The 24,009-nt window shown below is 42.5% G+C and overlaps 1 protein-coding gene across 1 annotated transcript in view; it reads right to left on the reverse strand.

The window, feature by feature from the left end:
• Positions 1 to 723: 723 nt before the first annotated feature.
• Positions 724 to 24,009, reverse strand: part of spir (spire type actin nucleation factor) — a 223,688-nt gene continuing 200,402 nt past the window's right edge. The window contains exons 9-16 of the mRNA XM_084590464.1: positions 19,728 to 19,840; positions 18,431 to 18,554; positions 11,818 to 12,002; positions 6,564 to 6,701; positions 6,354 to 6,455; positions 5,593 to 5,708; positions 2,412 to 2,839; positions 724 to 1,654 (exon numbers count right to left, since the gene is read on the reverse strand). Coding sequence (XP_084446590.1) covers positions 1,626 to 1,654; positions 2,412 to 2,839; positions 5,593 to 5,708; positions 6,354 to 6,455; positions 6,564 to 6,701; positions 11,818 to 12,002; positions 18,431 to 18,554; positions 19,728 to 19,840 — 1,235 coding nt within the window. The 3' untranslated portion in view covers positions 724 to 1,625. The remainder of the gene's footprint in view (positions 1,655 to 2,411; positions 2,840 to 5,592; positions 5,709 to 6,353; positions 6,456 to 6,563; positions 6,702 to 11,817; positions 12,003 to 18,430; positions 18,555 to 19,727; positions 19,841 to 24,009) is intronic.

The following is a 24,009-nucleotide window of genomic DNA, read 5'->3' on the forward strand; positions in this document are numbered from 1 at the left end:
AGTTCTCTTGTAAATTCAAAAATTTGCAGCAAAAAAGTTTGTTGGAAACCTATAAAAAAAACAGCTATTTTTTCCATGGTAACAAATTGAGTTAAGATACAAAATAAATCCTGTAATTTCTCAATATTCACATTGAGTACATATAATAATTAATATACGGTGCAAATGGGATGAAAAATACTATTGCAAACCATTTGGAATGTTCAGAAACCCCTGGAAGCAGCAACATGCAGAAAAAAAAAGTCGTGTCACGCTTGCCTTGCTTTTCTAAATTATTTTCAACCAATTTAATATTTTTGACACAGCATGGTGCAGAAAACTGTATTTGTAACAAAATTGCGCAATTGGTGCAGCTGTCTCACCTCTGGTTTTGCATTGTGTTGGTGCCAGCAACCCCTGTGCCATCAGTGAAAAGGTGTGAAGCTCGGGCAAGAATCACCGGCCATTAAGTGAACAAGAGGTCATTAAATTATAGGACACTATGAGGGCAATGCAACTGACCATGAAAAAATTTCCTTATTCGGACACTGCTGCACAATATTTCTAATGTCAGGTACATAAACAAAGGCTTGCATTAAAAAGAGAACAATGGTAAGGGCTTATCTTTTTATTTTCAGACATAGCAAACAGGTATTTGTGCATAGTAGACCCATTTATTATACATGTATTTACATCTTTCGACAAAAAAAAAAAAAAAAAAAAGTGCTGCGGCAAAAACCTCGGTGTATAAATAAATATATATTTCTGCAGAGTGAGGTTACTACAGCCAACATAATTTCAGTGTCCAGCAAAGCACATGATAAATTTCCAGGGGGATGCCGACACAGAAAATAATAAAATCTGTTAAAATTCAACACTTGTGCAACATGCAGTCATATCAATTATTTAAAACTGTACAAAGTAAAAATACATCCATATTTCACACCATTCAAGGACCCAAAGTCCCACATGTACCTGCAAACACAATCAAGCATTAGAAAAAAAAAAAAAGCCACCCTCAGTAACCAGCCTAGCCACCTAGGCTCAAATGAAGCACGCCAAGGAAAGCGGTGGTATGGTATGCAGGATGTGTAGTCCCAAAGTGACACATGGGCTATGAGGGTCGCCACATTGGAGGGCTCCAAGCTCCAATTTAGACCATGTGGGGTTCTTTAATGTGCACTAACATCACACAACACACGGAACGTTTTTGCACTGCCTCCATTGAGATGCAGCCTCAGCAGCCGGGATTTGATCCCATGACCGTAAGCAGACTACCACCAAAGCCACTGAGCCACCACGGCTGGTACCAGGGAAAGCTGCTCAATGCTAATTACAAGATTTCTGAAACATTAAATAAATCAAGGCTCTGATGTTGGAAACACACCTAAGACAAAAAGCCATGCTGCTAATTGCTGTACAGAAAGTGCAAACAGTATTTAGCATGCAGACATTACACTTTTATTGCTTTATCTGCAGACAAAGAAACTATTTACATGGTGCCACTTGCAATGTGAGGGCTCTGGTCATTGCAACTATGTACATTAGTCCGATTTGGCATAAGTTTATGTCCCAGACATTACTAGCACTGGTACACAAACTAGTGGGACACTTCCTGAGATGCCAACACACACATGAAGCTCGTTCTAATGGCCTCTTGGATCAGACTGGCAACCTGCAGCAAGAACAGAAGGGGGAAGGAAGAACAGAAGAGGGGAGGTTAGAGAAGGCAAAGGTTAGGAGGCAAGAGAAGGTGCACCTACACTTTTAAGGTTGCCGAGTCAAGCAAATGTACAGCTGACCTCCCTTTGTTCTTCGTACTGTTCAACCACACTGTCTGCGAGGAAGCTCTAATGCCTTGAAATCTACTGTGCTTGGTACAGTTGCCGCTGCTTTTACATACGGTGGCTAGACTCGACTGCATTCTGAGGAACTGCAACGACAGAGTTCATAAGTGCTACTCTCTTTGCACATCCATGCAATGAATTTTCACTTGGTGCGAAAGCTGCCACAACAAAAAGTATTTTGTTCTTTTCATGATGGCTTAAGCATGCACAGCCACAAGGATTTGGTGCTCCTCCAAAATGCTTCATCTCACCAGAGCTGTTCTGCGTTGGTGAGATGAGACATGGACCAGTCTGCAACACTTGAAGGCAAACAATGCAACACTCTGCTATCCATTATAGCATGGTCATGGACAGTTAGTAGCTGCCTTAGATTTATGTACGGCATGAATGCAAAGCCCCTGCACTGTCTTGTGCAATCAGTTGTACAAGTCATTGCATAGTCAATGAGACAGACAAGTGATGTCCAACTGTCTGTCATGCCATGGCCTCTTTGCCACATTCTGGCCTGTCTACTGAAGCCAAGCAAAATGGCTCTAAGAATGCTCAGCTATTCTCACTGGCATCTCACAAAGAGAGGCCGCTTGCCTGCTGAGGCCACGGGGGCATCTGGTGTGCCTGCTGGGGAAGGCAGCACAGGTGAAAGGCACAAGGGTGGCTTGCACGCCTTCCGTTGTGACTTGGTCATGTCGGTCCTGCTAGCCAGGATGATGTGTCTGATCATCCCCTTGCAGTCCCGGCAGACAGTCATAAGCGGGCCGCGCAGCCGCTCTTCCTGAGGGGAGCTGGCTTTGTGCTGGAAAGTGCGAGAACGCAACAGAGGCGGCCTGCGCACAGGTGTCCCTTGATTGGTGGTGTCTTCTGAGCTACCCTTCCTTGGGCTGCACACCGATGAAGCGTGGCGCAGCTTTGGAACTCTTGGACGCGAAGTGGACGTTGGAGGTGCATACACAGCCACATTAAGCTTGGTATTGAAGGTGGGCCTACTCAGGATAGGCGATGACGGTGCTGATCCACTGGTGAAAAATAATAAAGCCAGAGCATATGCTTTGCTGCTGATCCTCACACAGTACAATGATGCACTATGATGCACTCCGTATGACTCCATCCAGACAGGATGAACTGAGGTATTCACTTTATAGTAAACTAACGCACTTTCACACAGAACACCCAGCTTGCCAAAATGACCACTTACTTTGTTGCTAGCATCCAACACTAAATGCACTAAATTTCAGCATTGTTGAGCTTGCACTATCTCAAGAACTGAGCTCCTAGCACATCTAGTGCATTGTAACCATCGCAATCGGTAGGTACCAGGTTCTATCCCTGGTGCCGTGTACCCGCCAGTTTTCTAATGGGTACAAGGTTTACCCCAACCTGGTGCTCGGCTCTTCTATGGCGAAATGCTTGGGAAAAGGGTTTCAGACCAAACCATTGCACTGACGGGCCAGTGAGTAATTCCACCATCAGACAAGCTTAACCTTTACGTCTTTGAAACATGCTAATAGAGCATTTTTACACATGAAACAAGGTTTTCTCGGTTTTTCAGCCCCGTGTGTGCGACACCGACTTGTTTTAATCTTTCTTCCATGAAACGCAATACACGAACCACCTATGCAGCTCGAACCACCTATGCAGTCTGAAGCATTCGAAACTGGTTTCGTCCCTGAAAGGGCACAGCTGGGTTTGCAGAGCCTCTTCCAAGCACACACTCTCTCAAAGCCAAGCATTAGGCTAGGGAATGCTTGTACTCATTTTTACTGATGGGTGTCTGGCACTAGGTTTCAAACCGCGTACAAAGCCAACACAATGTGTTTCCTACTTTAAAGGTGACTAGTAAAAGAAAAATTCAACCAGGTCCAATAAAATGCTGAAGACGTTTTACCTTTAAGTTTAGGGCTTGGCCATTTCTGCCAGTGAATGGTGGAGATCAGATCATCTGACTGGGTGATTAACCACATTTGCAAATAATAAGTAACATGGTCTGATTATGAATATAATGATATAGTTCAATTGATCTAATAAAATGCAACACCTTGTACTCCCTGCATCAGTGTTCACCTGTATTAAAGATGCAATAATGATGCTTCTAACCAGAATACTTCCATACGGCTAGTTAAAGCGGGACTTGATATGTGGACTGGTAGCTTACACTTTCGCGTCATACCCTTAAAGGCTGAGCTTAAGTGTTCCCAATAATGTAGCTCCCTACACTGATAGGGCGTGATAGGGGAATAATGTAGCAGGCAAGCAAAGCTTCCGCTACCACCCAGGTTTAACAAGAGCTAAACCACAGCTAATTTTTTTTATGTTAAACTACTGTGTTCTTTAATGGAGGGAATGCCACAACTCACAACACAAAAGGCTTATTAATCGGAAAACTGCTCCCTCCCTACTTTTTCAAGTATTGCATCTTTTGCTACAAGCGCTGGTACACAGCTTTTCCCCAAGACCGTCATTTACGCCCATACGTACTAAGCTTTCCTGAGGTGCACATTATATCTTTAGACTAACTTTGGAGATTGCTGGACAAAAGAAATATGATGACAAGGAAATATGACAAAGAAATATATGACAGAAACTTTGCCCAGGGGGAAGTTATGCATGGTTTACAGTGATGACAGACAGATCACAGTAGAGTAGGCAGGCCTTGCAGTTTATGCCATCAGTACAAAATAAACGTGAGCAGAGGCTAATGTTACAAAATTATGAAGAGTGCTGTGTCTACAAATATGCTCCCAGATTTTGTGAAAGCTTCCTGATGCATGCATATAATATACACAACTGCCTACTAATGTCTATTTTAGCAATTTAAGAAACTAATCAATAATGTACAACCTCTCTGGCATTGTGCGTGATAACAGCCTATATAACCATGCAAAGGCATTGGTGGTTCAGCACATTTGGAGCATTGAGTTTACCAGATGATGCTAAGCTACCTTGACCTTTGACCTTTCCATAGCGTGGACTAAACACGACCACTTGACCTCTGAATGCTGAACCTCCAAGGCTTACAACATGCTGGCAACATGTTGAAGAAATGCCAGTTTCCACAAGAACGATGCTAGCCAGCAACTATAGCTCTTCAAAATGCAGATGCTGCGAGGCTAGATTAATATGCGAGTACTTTTGTGCATTATTATTTGATAATATATTCTGACATCAATCTATAACAACACCAGTCACTTTGGAAAACTCTAAATAAAAATGTACATCATGCTATCTGTTCTCCTCTGCTGAGAAAAAAGGTGAAAGGTACAGTGAACTAGAATAAGCATAGTGTGAGCATTAGGCGGGCTGGCATGAAGCCACCAGTGACGCAAAATGGCACGTAGCTAGCATAGCCTACTGTTGCTTTGGTTGTGGGTCGACAACAGTGTTCAAAACTGTGACCACACCTAGCGGACAAGAAGGGAACTAAGATATGCCGACGCTTGCGGCTTCGCCTCTCCCTGTGGGGCCACTGCGCAGTGAGCCCACCATCCCTCTTCTATTACACTGTAGTTAAAGACTACATTTTGTACAGAGGCAGCATTTGTACCTGCTTAAAGCCTCATAACACACAACCTTCTTTGACATCTTTCATGGAACTTGACTCCGGAGGCAGGCCATATATTGCTGGCTAGCTCACTTATAAGGTACACCTGTGGGCCTGAGAATTTCATTTTGAAATTAAATTTTCAGCAATTCTAAAGCTTCTGAAACAATTCACAACTATAGAGAAGGCTTGAATAAAGCTCATGTCAGGCCAATATGGGTATAGTCATACCTGGTAAATTGAAAGGCTACTGGAAGTGGAGAGTGATTTGGAGACTCCTCTTCAGTCGCTGTTGGGCATAGCATATACACGGGTATTCGGTCAAATCTGTCTGTTGGAATGTGCATCTGTGAAATAAAGTATGTGCACTTTAGAGTCGCACCTATCAGCCACAGTCATCACTGCGTGTGATTTTAAATACTAATGCCATTCTGTGCTTTGTTTGTTAACAAAGCATAGTATTACAAAAGGAATTATATATATTAAACATACATATAAGCGATCAAGCTGCAAAACAATGCTGCTTATCATCCATAGCAACAGTTTAACCATGAGGTAGCTATATGCCTGATCAATATTTGGGCGAGTTGGTAGCAGCTGAAGAGGGAAAGGGAAAGAGCAAAAAAAAAAAAAAACCAGGTATTTTTTACTGATTTCTGTGTGTGCATGTTGACAATGAAGGGCAAAGAACGAAGCAGATGCATGCTGCTGCATGGAATCTTGTGCAACCAGCGATCACATGGTCTGTGCATCATGAAGGGGTAAATAAAGCTGAAGATGGCTTGGACTGAAAGGAACTTGAAAACAAACCACAAATCCAAGGTTGCTAGCGGCCAGTTTGCTCATGCAAACAAAGTTTAATACGGCTGTGTTGTTGTACACGTTAATGTCAGTGTACCAAGTCTTAATGCAATCATCTCAATTCCTTAAGAGACAGCTAAAATTTACAGAGATGATAACTGGAATAAATTTCAAGTGGATGTTGCAGGCACCTTAGTGGAGCACTTGTCACAAATTGTCCTCTGGCAAAGCTTGCACTTAACACCCCATGGCCTAAAGAAAGAGAACTTGGTCTTCTTGCAGGTGAAACAAACCTGCAAAAAACAAGCATTATTGGTAAAATGGAGCAACAAAAAAACAAGAATCACCTCCGAAGTGCTTTTGTTAAGCTACAATAGCACACAAAACTTCAGTGAGCTTACCTTTCGCTTCTCTACATCCTCATAAAGTGACCTGTTTGCGAGAAGAGACTCCAATTCAGCTTTCGTGAGAACATTACGAATATGTACTACTTCTTCCAGAGTCAAGGAAAGGCACTCCACTGAATTCTCCCACTGAGCCTGCAAAGGAAAAGTGGTGAAAAGGATTTTAAGTGACGTCAAAGAATGCCCGCGGAGGTACAGTAAGCAATCTGTGACGAAGAAATAATACAGCCATTTTGTCACACAATGTGCTTGCGCCATGTCGTGAATTATAAGCCTTATATCCCTTTAACATACCCCAAAAACCAGCAAAAGGTGCTGCGGAACTGCATGTGCCCTGACCCTTGCTGCCTAAAAGTGCTACCAAAAATTAGCATGCCGGTACAGGGCTCCTGAAAAAAAAATACCAAAATGCAATTTCTGGTAGCTTGCTGTAAACTAAATGCCTGGTACAAGTCATTATAGTTTTATTAGGGCATGAAATGCAGCTTCAAACCCCAACCTGAATAATGGACAACATGATTTATTACCGACACAGTTCTGAGGAATCGGTCGAATGTTTTAGGCGAATCCCCCAAAGTTGAGTAGATTTTTAAATCCACCCAAGCCTAGCTACAAAGAAAAGCTGCACAGCTTTCTCAGACACTTCGCAGGAAGAAAAATTCATCCTAGTCTGGGGTTCGAACCCAAGACCACCGCCTGTACGGGGCAGTCACTCTACAAACTGAGCAAACAAGCATGGCCAACAGACCAGATGGCAGGGCGAGGATGAATTGATCAAGAACTCAAAGTGTTTTAGAGAAGTCCTCAAAGGTGGAGCAGATTTGTAATAAGGAAATAATTACTCACTGAGGAATTCTAAGGAATTCTTCTGGTGTAGAAGAAGATGCTATATTTAATTATAATGATATAGCAAGCATAAAATGAACAGCTGCATGGTAGAACTGAAACGAGTTGCATAGCAAAGTTGGAATGCCAAGAGATATCAGAGTACACACAAAAAAAAAGGCAATGCACAGACAGATGCTTCCTCAAAGCATTGTGCACTTGTTTCCTTTTTGCATAAAGTGTACCTTTAAACAGCCATAGTTCTGGTCAAGACAATTAAAGTACAATTATGAACTGTCACCATCAAATGAAGTGTGAGCAAAGAAGTGGATACAGTAAAATAAGAAGACCTTAGGTGATGGAGACTGAATACTGGTGCACCTGATATCCACTTTTATAAGGGGAAGGCTGCCACATAGAAGCATTGAAGGCTAACTGCAACGAATGATCTCACTTTGTAAAAGGAGCGTTTTCTAGTAGTACGTCAGGAGAGAATACTAAAACAAAATATGGCATTAATAATTTGAAGCGAGTAATTCAGGAATTGCTAGCAAAAACAGTCATTTTTCAAACCGAAACCAGAGAAAGGGCGGTCATTACTATGAGCCAGAAATTACGTAGAAAGGGGCACATTTGGGCCCTCGGCTGCTGTTATTGTGGCATTTTGGTGGGTTTCAGCTGCTTGTATAGGGTGTTGCACAATTAGACGCGCGCTGTAGAATGCTTCTCCCAGCTAAACCGCAGAATCCTTGCAGTTCAGATTTCGCACAGAAATCACATTTTGTCGCTAGTATTTTGTCGCATGAAGAAGTAAAATATTCCCATCGCCAGCGGCGGCGGCGACGCCAGACAAACCGCTGCCCCAGCGATGGGACTGGTGGCGCCACCTCATGCTGCTTACAACAACTTTGTAGCAGGAAAAGAGGGGACGAATGTTTCTGGCAGAAGGTTTGAGTTGTTGCAAGCAGCATGAGGTGGCGCCACCAGTCCCATCGCTGGGGCAGCGGTTCGTCTGGCGTCGCCGCCGCCGCAGGCGATGGGAATATTTTACTTCTTCTGATCGAATCAGGCAAGTACCCCAAACAAATTTAGTATTAAAAAATACTAGCGACAAAATGCGATTTCTGTGCGAAATCTGAACTGCAAGGATTCCGCGGTTTAGCTGGGAGAAGCATTCTACAGCGCGCGTCTAATTGTGCAACACCTTGTATAAACATCACTGAGTGGGCATGAGTTTTATTTGGGTAGTGTTAGGGACATGAATGCCTGTGTAATTAATTTACATCATTGCAAACAAGCTACAATTTTTTTGTTATGCTTTATGTACTTCAGATGCTCATGAATCATGTGCATTCTTGCATGCTGTGCGCATTCGTGCTGCCGATGGCTGCACGGTGTTTGGACATGGTAACCGTGAGAGAAACTATAAAAATTTCGCCACTGCAACAATCTAGGAGGTCCAAGCCACGTTTCAGCCTCAAGCTTTTCACTGCACACCATCTAAAGGTCATCCACCCACAGTGGGCCTGGCTTAAAGACAGTTCTCGAGCACCCGTTGCTCACACGATATCCGGTAAGTTGCCAACTCTATGACACGCTGCCAGGTGCATGTGCAGTCTGCTACGGAGCTCTTAAAGTGCTTGTAACAAGAAAACTACATTTTTAACAAGCACAAAACCTCACTGCGATTACTTTTATCATATTACCAGGCACTGCAGCCAATGTGAAATTTTGTTGCTGTCGGCCTTTAACGAAGTTCCTCTACATGTCTTCTCCAGCATTTAAGATTCTTGTGTTCACGTTTAAGTCATCCTATCTGTGCTTCACTTGACGTGACGGTGCATATTCAAACGTAAAGAAAAAAAAATCTGCATTTGGTCAAGCCGTTTGGACATTTCACTTCATTAAAGGGGCAATGTAGTGACTTTTATCAACTAAAGTTTTTGTGTGGCAATGAAGGCAACTGCCAAAATAGAGGACACTCAGCTGTGGAACTAAAAAACACAGTAGAACTGTAACTAATTTTTTCATATGGTCGTATGGAGTTCTCATAAATAGATGACATCTACAAACCCTGACATCAGGGTCATGAAATATAGTCAGTACAGTCAGTCACTCTATGCAACTTTATGGTTACGGTGACTGCTGTCATGTAGGTGGTGCACAATGGCAATAAGGTGTGTGGTACTAACTGAAGTGCTTAGGCTTTTATTTATATATTTTTAATTATAGCTAGAAACACTAAAATGGTTTTAGAAAATGACAAAATAATACAAGCCATACAGAGTTCGTGCAGGTTTTCAGGTGTGAAACTCAAGGATTTTCAAGGACTTTCAAGATACCACAAGTAAATTTTTCAAAACCAGATAAACAAGACATCTTATATACCTTTTCTTCTTCACCTTTCCCAAAACTAAGCTTTGCTTCTTTCAAGCTCAACACTACGTTCACCCTCTGCCTTTTCTTTAGCTGCCTTTCTCAAGCTCCTAGACCCCCATCATGCCATTCTGCTTTCTCAGCATAAGCATTTTCTGCAGAAATGAACTCAGCAATGGCTCCCTGATTCTTTTTAGCTTCCAGAAGAGCACAGTAATGCTGTTTTGTAGAAGACTTAACAAGTGCAGAAGTGAAATATAAAAAATAAACCAGTTTTGAGACCGCTGACCGATCCAGGGTTGCTAGTAAGAGTGGTAACTGTGGTACCATAATTTCTGATCACCGCCATACAGCAGCCAATAGCTTCAAAAACTTGCCAATGCAGTGTGACTCACCTTGCATACATAAGACTCGCTGCTGAAGGCATCGTGAAAATTGAACATATTTTTATTTTATTAAGGAATTATGAATTTTACGGTGAAATGTTACTGAGAGTGAGCCCTTATTTAGCAGTGGCTGCTGCCGTGCCCGGGGGTGGAATTACTGCTGAAAGACGTCTTTGCGCACGTGTAGTAGGTGATTATTTTAATAATGAGAAGACTTCTTTTTGGTGTGAATGTTGTATACAAAGCAGCATCCACAGAAGAAGTATCAGGAAAACACTTCCCATTGCAGTGGCATGGCTGTAGGTAGAGCCATCAGAAACTAAGCGGAGCGGTGCATGCATGTTTGCTGTTTGCTGAGTATGGCTGAGCCCTGCTCTTGGCTATGGTAGCCCAGCCTTGTGCAGTGTCAGGCAGAGGTGGTAAAGTACACAGTGCTTGCCAAAGGGATGGCAGCTGAAGATGCAGTGATGGACTCTCGCCACGAGAGCTTTTTGTGAAAAAAAAAGGAAGAAAGTTCAGAGGGTACCAGTGTTCTCCCAGGGATGTCCTTGAATTCAAGGTCTCTCAAGGGTCACAAAAAAAATTATCGGACTCTCAAAAAGCTTAAATACACTTCTTCCAAATTTAAGGGTTTCCAAGTCCTTCAAGAACCCACACAGACCCTGGTGATATCTGTTACGGATACCAGCAACCGTTTTTGATGGTGTTGGTTGTGTCATCTCATTTTAAAAACATATTAAACATGGCCAAACAAGATTAAACACTTAGAGCAGCTATCATTTATTAGTTATTTATATAGGGTTTTATGGTGCATAAACGACTGTGGCTATCATGCACCAAAGTGCAGAAAGTATGCTGCCATAATTTGATATGAGTAAAATAAGAGTTTGTATGACAATGGGACATGGTCATAAAATGTAGTACATTCACTCCAGGCATCTGCCATGTTAGCCGCAATGAGAGAACACCAAGACACTGGCTGCGATCCAGTCACACCCACCTTTCTTGCTCATTAAAAGTATAAATTCCTGCATAAGCCGCAAGTTCGACCCTCATTACTGCCACGGAGTGACGAGATTCACCAGAATATGCCAATTTTTTTTGCATTTGTCTCTGACAGTAAATTAAGAATAGTCTTACTGTAAAGGCACATAACAATTAATTGTATGCCACACAACACTGCTCTGAGCTATCCCTCTCCATGTCAAAGCATTTCATACTCATTTCAAACCAGAAACAACTTCTTTCTAGGTTTGTCCAAATATCAGTATTTTGGATGTATACATGCGTAAATAGCAAGATTTGCAGTGTTCAATTTGATCAGAATGTTTGGTGTTCAAGATACGTATATTTATAAATAGTGAATATTGTTATTACAATGCTTGCTTTTGATGGTGTCAGCACATATCAGGCTCTCTAAAAATTCTGGGTGCTAGATAAGTAGTGGTTTTAAAGTGCCTAAATGAGCAATTTAACTCTCTTTTATGGACCAAAACTATTTAAAATGTTTGCTTTGAAATTCCTTCAAACAATAAAAACCACCATTAGCACAAGCCTACTTATTATGGCTAAGGATTGCAAATACATAGCACTCAATGGGGGAACCACAGATTGGAGGTAGTTTTTCTGAAACTGAATAAACTCAAATGCAGGCAGTCTCATACCGTGGTCCAGTTTTCTTTTCCAGACTCCTGACGAGCACTAAGTGACAGCTTGTCAGGGCGCCGAGCACTGTCTTGTGTTATGCTAGTGTTTGGTGACCTTGATGGTGATTCGCAAACAGTGATGCTATGTCGCCGCTCCAGCTTCTGCTTCAACACTCCTGTTGTTGTAAGATCAGCCCCATCTCCTGAAAGAGAAATATGGAAAATATTATTCGGCCACTACCTTAAAGTTCTTTTTCATAACACCATGCACTACAACGCCTTACCATAATCATCAGCCGGGTTATACACACCGCAGGGCGAAGGCCTCTCCCATATTCCTCCAATTAACCCAGTCCTATACTAGTTGCATCCACTTGACCCCTGCGAACTTAACCTCATCCACCATGCTACCCTAAGCAACCATCCGTTATTCTCTTTTCGTGCTACATGCCCTGCCCATGCTCATTTCTTCTTCTTGATCTCCACTATAGAATCTGATTAACTCGAATTATTTTTCGTCCCATAGTCCTCTGCGTTGTCCTCAATTTTAAGTAGAACCTTTTTCGTTAGCCTCCACATTTCAGCCCCATAGGGGAATACAGGTAATATGCGACTGTTATATACTTTCCTCTTGAGCGATATCTGTAAGCTGCCAGTCATAACCTGCGAGTACTTGCAAAGTGCGCTCCATCCCAATCATATTCTCCTAGTCATTTCCCTTTCATGGTTCGGATCTGCAATTACTACCTGTCCTAAGTAGACATATTCGCCTACCACTTCCAGTGCTTTGCAAACTGCCGTTTCTTCCCTAGGCTGTTTAACATTACCTTGGTCTTCTGCATACTGATTTTCAGGCCTACCTTTCCTGGCCCGCCAGAACTAGCCCGCCAGAAGACGCTTCTTCCTGTCTAGGTCATCAATCATTCTTTGCAGTTCACTCGCTGAGTTACTTAGCAAGGCAATGTCATCAGCGAATTGCAGATTACTGAAGTATTCTCCACGCACCTTTACCCTTAACTGCTCCCATTCCAAGTCTCTGAATACTTCCTCTAAGCAAGCTGTCAATAGCACTGGAGAAATCGTGTCTCCTAGCCTAACCCTTCTCTTTATGGGAATTTTGTTACTTTCTTTATGCAGAACTATAGTTGCTGTGCAGCCACTATAGATACCTTCCAGTACTTTCATATGCAGCTTGTCTACACCCTGATTTTGCAATGCCTGCATGATTGCCGAGGTTTCTACTGAGTCAAAAGCTTTTTCGTAATCAATGAATGCTATGTATAAGGGCTGGTTATATTCTGAGCATTTTTCTATCACCTGGTTGATGGTATGGATATAATCGATGGTATAATCCCCTTTCCGAAAACCTGACTGAGCCTTTGCTTGATTGAAGTCTAAAGCAGTCCCGATTCAGTTAGCAATTACCTTAGTAAAGAACTTGTACGTAACGGATAGTAAGCTGATTGGTCTGAAATTCTCCAAGTCCTTAGCGCCCTCTTTCTTATGAATTAAGTTAATGTTAGCATTCTTCCATAATACCAGTACCGTCAGTGGCACCAGGCATTGCGTATAAAGGGTGGCCATTTTCCTAGCACAATGTCCCCCCGTCCTTCAACAAATCTGTAGTTACCTGATCTTCCCCAGCTGCTTTCTCCCTTTTCATAGTTTCTAAACCTTTCTTAACCTCGTTCTTCATCACTGGCAGAACGCCTGACTGCTCTTCACTACTGCGAATCTCATTAGTGTCCTGATTACTGCTGTACAGGTTAGTACAGAAGTCCTCGGCTACTTTGACTATCTTGTTTATATTCATGATGACATTGCCCGCCTTGTACTTTTAGTGTATTGCATACATTTGATTTTTGCCTATTTTCCTCTTCATACTTTAAGGCTGCCCCCATTCATTAATGCATGCTCGATTTTCTCCATGTTATACTTACTTATATTAGACACTTTGCACCTATTGATTACCTTTGATAGCTTTGCCAGTTTTATCTTGTCTGTTGGGTTGGAGGCTTTCATACTTTGGAATTTCTTAATTAAATATTTCATCTGCTTAGATAATTTACCGGTATCCTCTCTGACTATCCTACCTCTTACTCCTACTATGCACTCAGTAATGATATCACTGAAGGTATCGTTCATTGCTTCTACACTAAGGTCGTCATGTTTGGTTAAAGCTGAATATGTATTCTGATAAGCAAGATCCTGAATTCTTCTGCCTTCCTCCGATCGCTAATTTATTGATGGACTTCTTCCTTACTAATCTGTTTCGTTCTCTTTTTAAATCTAGACTAATTCGAGGCCTTACATCCTGCGGTCACTACATCGCACCTCTCCGATTACCTCTATACATCCTGCATAATGCTAGGGTATGAAGCACAGTATGAAGTCAACTTCATTTTTTGCCTCCCCATTAAGGCTTTTCCACGTCCACTTCCAGTTCTTCCGTTTGCTGAAGATATTCATGATTCTTAAGTTATTGCGCTCTGCAAACTCAACTAGTAACTCCCCTCTGCTGCTCCTAGAACCAATGCCACAGTCACCGACAGCCTGGTCTCCAGCCTGCTTTTCCCCTATCTTGACATTAAGTCACTCATTAGTACACTATAATGAGTCTTTACTTACCCCATTGCCAATTTTACACCTTCGTAAAAGCTTTCGACTGCCTGGTCACCATGACTACATGTAGGTGTGTAGGCCTGTACAACTTTCAGTTCATACTGCTTATTAAGCTTAATTACGATGCCTGCCATCTACTCATTAATGCCATAGAATTCATCCATATTACCACCTATATCCTTATTGACAAGAAATGCTGCTCCTAGTTCTTGCCTCTCTGGTAAACCTCGATGATAAAGTACATGCCCTCCCTTCAGTACAGCGCATGCCTCATTGGCCTCCTAACCTCTCTAGTGGGCATGAATCCCTATGACATCCCATTTCATGCCTGCTACTTCCTCGAAGAACACTGCTAAACTAGCGTCACGAGCTAGGGCTCTAGCGTTAAGCATTGCCAGGGTCAGTTTTTAATGGTGGCCTGTCCGGAACCAGAGATTCTTAGCACCCTTCGCTGTGTTACAGGTTTGACGTTCCATGGTCAGTTCCTCCGCAGCCGCTGGGGACTGACGGCCAGGGGTTTGTCGGAGTATTCATAGGAGGTTGCGGCCGACTGCTACACCAGGGTGGCCAAATCCTGTTTTGGTGAGGGAGTGCGTTGCCGGAGATGTTCACCGGCATCAAGCCACATCCCAAGCCTGTTTATGCGATTCCACTGACATGTGGATTTCTTTTTTTAATTTTTCCCTCCCTCTTTTTTTCTTTTTTTAATCCAGTGGGGAATTGCGAGACACCGGGATTCAAACCACGGTCCTCTAGCACGTGAAGTGGATGTTCTATCTCTATGTCACCACTGCACTCTTACCTTATGCAATTACTCAAAGGTTTAGTACTTCAGATTTCTTTCAAGGTAAACAGCAAATGGGTAGTAGGAGGCAACAATCGCTTCTCAAAGTAAACAATGCCAAGGGTCTTTAGTTTTTGGGTTTTAATTTTTTTCCAGGATTACACGGGTGAAAAATTGGGCAATATTTATGGAGCTCAAATTCAGTTTTTCTAGGGTCATTTTTTTTTGCAGTAAAATATTATATGATATAGGAAATATATTCACATGATGTCACAGTTAAGGTGAATTCAAAGGGGGAAATTTTATATTGTAAAAGCACACTGAAAAGCAATTCTGTCAACAAAACGAACGTCCAAGAAATAATGATTCAAATGTGATAAGCAGTTGTTATAAAGTGAAAGCTCTACTTCACGACCAAAGCTGCAAAAAAAGCCGAGGGAAGTGTAAAGCCTTCGGCAGCTGGTATTTAGCAGGTGATGAGGCTGGGCATTGTTCAGGCGGTGGTTTCTGTGACATCACAAAACCACATGTCATGGCTGAAATGGCAGCTGCAGCTAACTCTGGCTTCGCAGTTGAGATGGGGGTGCAAGATCAGATGACAACTGCAAGATATGTGCTAATTTCAGTGTTGTACCTTGAGCTTTTGTGTGCTGGAAAATGAAATCCTTTAAAGAAGGTGCACTTTTGTGTAATATTGTGTTTAACCCAAATATTGTGTAATATTTGGGTTTAACCCATTTTTTAAAAAAATCTATTTTGGGAACAATAAGTGATGCTTTAGCAATACTTTAACAAAACGATATACGAGTCCGGGTCTGGAGTCATCTCCAGATTTCTTTGGAGTGGGATAGCTTGGAGTCGGGTGGAGGGTAAAGTCGACGGGCAAGGTGTGCTTGCTGTGAGGCGGCGGCCACACGAGCTCAATACGCCTATTAGAAATTAGGGTGCACTATACCTTCCCTTTTTTACCAACCAAAGCAGCACTAAGAGCCTAAAATATGTTAGGTTTTACGGCAAACAGGCAACTGTGGCCATCATAGGCCGAACTTGAGGTTTCAACACAGGAAATATTGATGAGTGAAGTGTTTTTTTTCTTTTCTTAGTTTCTCCAGTTTTGTGCATGATCATAAAATGCGAAATATTGTGATCTCTGCTCCACACAGTTTGCATATTGGTTTCTCTTGTTTCACAAGAATAAAGCTGTGTGTAGGGTCTGTGACTTCATTGAGATATTCTTGGTGTGAGCATGATTTCCATTCTTCTACAATACGTTTTACTAGGTGTTGCTCATTATTTACCCTTCAGTATTTCATAGTACCTGCCATTTTTATCTCAACTTACAGTGTACCAACTTCAAACCATCTTTGTTTGGAATGCTTACTTTCTTGATTGTCATGCTTGTGCAGAACACATATCTGCTTTCTCATTTCCACTATTTCTGAACTAACTTGGAACCCAGGTAAATTTTATACTGTGCACCTGTGTTGTGGTTTTTGTTCTTTTGTTATGCTGTGTATGAAGTCGTTGATTAATGGTGTGACTGCATTTCTTTAATAGGGTGCTGTGAGTACGCTTAGACAATTGGTATAACTGATGCTCTTCTTCATATTCTCCTTTAATACTTTTTCTACTGCTACGTACAGAGGCTGCATAATGCCCAGCACTTAAAGTGAATGCACACTGTGCTGGGTTTACTGCTTTCTCCCATTTATTTTATATCACTATGCTTCCGACACAGCATGGCGATTCTGACCAGTCTGTGTAAAATAGCTGTGTAATCCACATACTTTTCAACAAATGTTAAGTGTTCTTGAATTATGTGTTCATGTCGTGTTTGTTCTTGTGAAATTGCGTCAATGTGAAGTCACATACACAGGCCAGGCAGTACCAAGGTGGCAGTGGCTCAGGTCTCTGTGCAATATTTGGCAGTGACCAATATGTCTAATCCTTGACATTTGTCTTCAAAGCATAGTAGCAAAGGTTATTAGACTGGGGTTTGTTGTTGAAGAGCATTCTGAATGGGCACTGTGTAACTATAAGGTGACATTGCGTACAGGTGACATCCTGTAGGAAAGAGGTAAGTCTGAATTATGTAGTGGATCAAAATTGCGATGATGATGCAACCATTCTTTATGCAGTGCTCAGGGTGGTGTCACACCATTTCGCATCCCATTTAGCTACCATCTGCGAGTCAAGTTAGAGACCAGTTTGCAAAGCAGATTCGAAACGGTTATGTATGTACCTTCCATTGTGTGCCATTCATAGTATGTGTCTATGAAGAAGTAAGACAGATACTGCGTCTATCTTTGCCAAAAAACCAAACCAAATAAAGACATTTAACACTTTCTTAAAGTCTGTGCCAGTCTCTCAATGCCAAATTCATGGAATGAAAAGGCGGTGTTAAAGGCACTGTCGCATCTATTGTTACTTAAAGCAAAGCGTCCTCCTAATTTTCTAAAGCCGCACTGATGAATGTCAAGAAGTTCACGAGATTCTAACACTGACTTTAACTTGGTATTTAGAAGGCTCTGAAAAGATTTAGAGAGACAGCAAGTGAGGACTACTGGCTTGTAACAGCTAGGAAGGTTGATGGCTTTAAAGGTTTTAAGAATAGCACAACAATGGCTGTCTTTCCAAGCCTCTAGTGTTTTTCAGAATATAAATATTAAAAAAAAAAATTCAGAGTAGTTTCTACAGAGGGCTCAGATAAATAGGTCAGCATTTCGTTATTTAATCTGAGAGCCTACTGTACATTCTCTATATATAGAGAAAGACAGAAGTTTGCCTTTAGTGATATTCTCTAGGAAACCTGAATAATTGCAGATAGCTACATAGCTTTTACATTAGAAAATCAGGTGAGCAAATGGTGCGAGCATTTCTCAAGCACATGCATGTACAGTCTTGGTTAAATGCTTAGAGCTGCCCAGAAGGTTCATTTCTAAGTCACACCTTGTCTTGTGGGTCATAATGCCTTTCCAGCGTTCCATATCTATAGACGGTAAGGGCTTTCATAAATGCTAAAGGAGCGCCTCTACACGGCTTAGAAGCAGACCCCCTGAGCTCTAAACTTTTGACAAAGACTACACTTGAGTTATTGGCTTGGAAGAAGTCAAGCAGAGCCCTTTTCTGCCTGTGCCAAGCACTGAACAGCATGGATAAAAAATCTAGCCATGAAAAAGCGCACACTTCTAACTGAACGTTTTATGTAGTATCAGTAAGACGCACCACTATTATGCTTCTGCTGCCATTGCAGCTTTGTAGGCCTTGGGGGTGTTCGGCGAAGCTGCACAGGCAATGACTGTGGCTGCTCAGGCACAGGTGATGTAGGCGCGTCATCCAAGTCATCCTCCTGAAAAAGTCAAAAGCTAGACATCAGAGCGAATAAACTTCTGGCCACTGTAATCTGATGCCATGTTTTTGGCATAATGTCACACCAAATGATTATGCCAAAGTGAAAAAAATACCTTGAAATAAGTCAAAGGACTACTACACATTTTTGCATAAGAGGCGGTTCCTGGCCCTACGGGGCTGGGATGGTAGGCGGGGGCTAGCCTGCCACTAAATTTTTATCTGTTGTAGGCCGTCATTGCACCCGCCACTGCTTAGGTGGTGGACGACGGCTGTTGCGACACACGTCTTTCTCTCCCTCTTCTTTTTCTTTCTTCTCTACTTTCTCTCTTCTGTCCGCACGAGGCAGCAGAGGTGGCTCAGCTACAGAGCCAGTAGCAGGCCTGTGCATTTTCTTTTCTTTCTTCCTACAGCCGCAACAATGTGCACAAAGTGGGGAAAAGGAGGGGGGGGGGGCCTCGCCTCCGCACCAGGTGCAGGTGACCCTAACGATGCCACTGGATTGGATTGATAGAAAAGATAAGCTCAACAATTTTTCTCTTTTCTTTTCTTTGGCCACAGTTGCTGCGTCGAACTTCATATGCGCACTTTCAAAAATGTAAATAACGCCATAAAGCCCTACACACTGAATGATTTGTTTGATAGTTCGAATAGTATTCAGCATGCAAAACTTTGATGCACCAAATTGACCACTGCCAGTTTGCCAAAACTTGACGCAAGTGGGACATATGCCTGCTATCGTACAAAATGCAACTTTTACATGTCACATCAAAGTGGTTACCCATCAATGGCAAGTTTTACATCGGCTAGGGCTTTTAACGTGTTCTGGAAAACTTTTTGCTTTATCAACTTAATTTGCATATAAAAAAGTGCAACTAGCTCCAAATGTGCATTAACTGTCTTCTCACTGTTACCTGTTGGCCTAGCCATCTTGCAACTTAGTACACAGACTAATATTATCAGGAAAAAAAGGTAATATTATAAAAAAAACTAATATCAGGAAAAACATAGCACTATAATTGGTGTGCCTATACCTAATTGTACAGTAAGACAGATGAGGAAGAAACCATGCAAGAACGATATATGACAGCATGTTTTTTTTTTTTTTTTTTTGACACAGCTTTTGCAAAAAATCATTAATTTCAGTTATGAAAAAGAAATAAGTACAAAATACCTCACATACATCGAAGCTTGAAGAAAGGTGAAGGGAGATGTCTGCCATTATAAGGCGCCTCCGAGGCTGTGGTGTGGAGTCTCTATCATCCAGTCTTGTTCGGGAGGTTTCCACTAAAGAAAAGTTAAGACCAATAATGCATTACTCATTCCTCCAGCACCAGTAGAGAAGAAAAATAATGTTCCATCAAGTACAGTGATTTTTTTTTTAACTTAATGTATTCAACAGATAACAAGAAAATTAAGGACTAATTAGATTCTAATCAGATGCTAACAGCACAGCAAGTGACAGGTATGTAACAACTTAAAAAAAAATAATTTTAGGAATTGTGGTTTGTTCCGTGCAACACCTAGGCCAACTCTCTCTCTCTCTCTCTCTCTCTCTCTCTCTCTCTCTCTCTCTCTCTCTCTCTCTCTCTCACACACACACACACACACACACACACACACACACACACACACACACACACACACACACACACACACACACACACACACACACACACACACACACACACACGAATTTGAAATTTAGCAAGAAATGCCCAGTTAACTCAGCTGTTTCTGAATCCAGCTAGCATCTGCACATTTAACAACAACAGAGAAAGACCAAATAACTTCAACACAATTACAAAAGACTTCCCTTACGAAGAGAAATACAATCATGCTAATTTATTTGTGTTAACCTATCTTTAAAACATAGGGCTAGCATGCTTTGTAATGCTGCAAATCATATACTTTGCTCATAGACTACGCCTATGTAAGCATCAAAGAAATATTTGACTGCAACAGCGGCTTGAAAGACTTAATAGAATCTCGAGGTAGAACGAGAGGAAGAAGATGGTTTACACGGTATTAAGGAACACTGAACAAGGGTAAAGGGGGTACGCCTCAGTTCGCAGGTCGAGCCAACGCTTCGACAAGTGGACTTGTCTTCATCTGGGTGATACGAATATTATGGGGTAGCAAAAAAAAAAAAGGGTTGAATGTCATTTTATGGGGTTTAACTCCCAAAGCAACTCTATCACCTAGGCTATGAGATGCCATTGTGCAGGGCTCCAGAGATATCGACCACCTGGGATTCTTTAACACGTACTAACATCGCACAGCACATGGGGGCCTTGCTTTTCATCTCCATTGAAAAAAGGCCGCCATGGCCAGGATTCGAATCCTGCGTCCTTGGGTACAGCAGTTCAGCATCCTAACCGCTGCATCACCACGCGGTCAAGGTTACTAGACTACCACTGCGGGGCCGAAAAAATTTGTATCATTCGAAATCTTGTACCATTGAAACGAACAAAACCCGTGTGCAGATCTAGGCATGGGAAATGCATTCATGCATATTTTGTGAAACGTCGCGATGACTATGTTGACGCGGTTATCTGAGGCGGATCTGCAAAGAAAGTACTGAATGCATGCGCAACGTCGTAAGGGTCGGTGACTGTTTTATCGGCATAACATATCTGTCCACGGATGAGGAGATTTATTCATGGCCGTGCGGCCGAAGCAAACTACTCGCTGTGAGTACAGAGCGATCGCAACATCGGTATGGTGGCTACATGACCGTAACGTCGGCGATGAGCGGGCACGCCGCCGCGTCATCGAGGCATCCTACACTCCCTTAGTGTTTATGTGTCCTACACTCCCTGTGCGCAGAGCACAACTAGCGGTTGCGAAGTCAACAGAGGGTGCGTTCCAACACCCCCCCAGTAGACGGCTACGCGGGCAGCCGCCATTTTGGGACGCGTTCGAATTCTTGCGAAGCAGTCTCGCAAAGATGGCTTCACCGAAGTCAACATCGATGCAGACTACTTTGCTGTCTAAACATGACAGACAGTGTGCAGTTCGCGCTGAGCAAGTCGTGCGTGCGGTGGTTGCAGTAGCTGTATGGCGGTCGTACTCTTTGCGAACGCCAGAGTATGCATATGAACGATCTTTCAAACGTGAGTTGTTACGTCAATGTGTGCATTAGCTAGAGGCTAATTTAGCTGTCTTTATGATCGTGGATTCATAGCACTGCAGATTCTTGTATCGCGTTCTAAGAGGAAAGTGTGCGTTGGATGCTGTTGGTCTTCTTTTTTAACTTGACGACGAGTTTCTTCAGTCTTGATGTTATTGACAAACTCGTCACTTTCTGGGCACCTCGCCTGGTACGGCGCACGTATGTGTTTCTATCTTGCTGCAGTAGCTGTGGCAAACTCTCCGCGGATTTTCAGTTAATCCTGGAAGAACGAACTCGCCTAAAGATGCCGGCTGGTCGCACATTGATTTTTTATGCCTGTATATTATTAAAACGAGTTGCTGTCTTTGGTTTCCTCATCTAGTGACTACAAACGACAGGTTTAACGGCACAAAGTTTTTCGTTTGCTGTAGCCGGTTATCACATTTCGTCTGTAATCCTCTCATGTTTACAGTATTTTGCATGATTTCATTCTTACAGCTGTGCGAATGAGACACCTGAGAAGCATGTACACTTCAGAATCAGTAATAAAAAAGTAAAAACGGACTAACATTCTCTTCCGTAAATTCGTGAGCGGGCCCATTGCGTGAGAAGTCGGTCTGCTACAAGTTAACCCATTAATAGTTTGTCTACGCTGTGGCGATTACACATGCAATATTGTTGTTGCAAAAAATTGGCGAACCGTTAAAAACATGATTTTCACCTGTATTGTCATAAAGCTTTAAAGAAAACAGCGTTATTCAAACGTTTTAGTTTAACTTTTATGCCGCGAGGTGACGCCAGGAATAGACAGGTAGATGCTATGTAGATGCGTTCCAATATGTGAACCTGTAGACGTACGAAGCAGTCTTGCTAGACGTCTAAGAATTGGAACTTTAGCACTACCGCCTACCGCTACCGCGCGAGCGTCAGTACGCGTGCGCAGATTACCCCGATAGCGACAGATGGCGCCACCATCCTGTGAAATTTCGGCGGATGCCGCACGCGGGGGCCAACCAGCGCGTGCTGTGCTGACGGTGCGCGGTAGCGGTAGACGGCCGCGGTAAGCGGCAGCGCTAACGACGTGTGGGCCGCGCGCCCCCGGAAATTGCTCCCTGCTCTGCGGAAGAGTGTTCGGAGCGTTCCAATTCTGCACTGTACACAATGTGTTGCAGTTAGGGAAATTTACGAATTCGTATTATTGCGAAATGATTACCAACCGGGTTCGTATCACCAAGATTCTACTTATTTAAGGCAATTTTCAAAGTGCTTTCATAAAAATATGAAAACCGCACTGCGCACAAAACCATTTTCCAATCTCATTGTGGGTAAATTTCGACCACGTATATATATATATATATATATATATATATATATATATATATAATTAGGGGTCCCAGCTAACTTGGGCCCATGGAGAAAAAAAAAATAGGAAGGGAGCGCGCGGCAATACGCTTGAAGCCTAGTTAGCCTAGTCATAAAAAATAAAAGGGAGCGAGTCGGTCCCCACGTGATTAGACTAAGTGATAGCGTGCAGTGATATCTATGCGCGCGCGCGCGCACGCACCGGGGTACCCTAACCGGGAATCGTCGCCACTGCACACAGCCATGCGCACTAAAACATACTGACATCATAACGTTAGGGACTGAATCGGAGATCGAAAAAACGGGGGAGGGAACGGCCTCCTCGGCACTTGCAAAGGTTGGCCGCGTGACATCAGGCTCTCTCCTTAGTATTTTTACCTCCATGTTGGACCAAGGTTTTAAAAAATACGGTTTGCCCTAGCACAGTGATGTTGAGAGCTGGCTATGCTAACCTCCAGTTTTTTCGTTCACTACAGCTGTTTCCATCAAACTAGCGTTCACGTAATTTACCAGTCGAAAACGACGCCTGGAGAAAAAAAAAAAAAGAAAAAACTTCCCCGTGACTGCGGCGTCAATTTAAAGCCTCGAGACGCATCCGAGATAACAAAACCCGCTTTTGTGGACCGTGTTTTCTATTATGAAGCTGGTTATACGCACTTGGCGAATTATTTAGAATAACAGTCACGTAACAGCATTTTTTGAAGCCCGATGGAAACAAAGTAGGCACCTGTTTTTCGAGAACATCTACAACTTTTGCATTGACACTTTTTCTCTCATGGCAATAATTTTAAAAATAGCTCATTAGTCTTTACTAATTAATCGACTGTAGTGAGCAAAAAAGACTGGAGATTAGCATAGGCGACTCTGAACATCTCTGAATTTGTTTCACTGTGCAAGGGCAAACAGTATTTATAAAAACTTTGTCCAAATGTACAGACACACACGCGCGCGCACACACACACACACACACACACACACA

This window comes from Amblyomma maculatum, chromosome 1 (assembly GCF_055883805.1).
Source record: "Amblyomma maculatum isolate TAMU_Amacu chromosome 1, ASM5588380v1, whole genome shotgun sequence".
NCBI lineage: Eukaryota > Metazoa > Arthropoda > Arachnida > Ixodida > Ixodidae > Amblyomma > Amblyomma maculatum.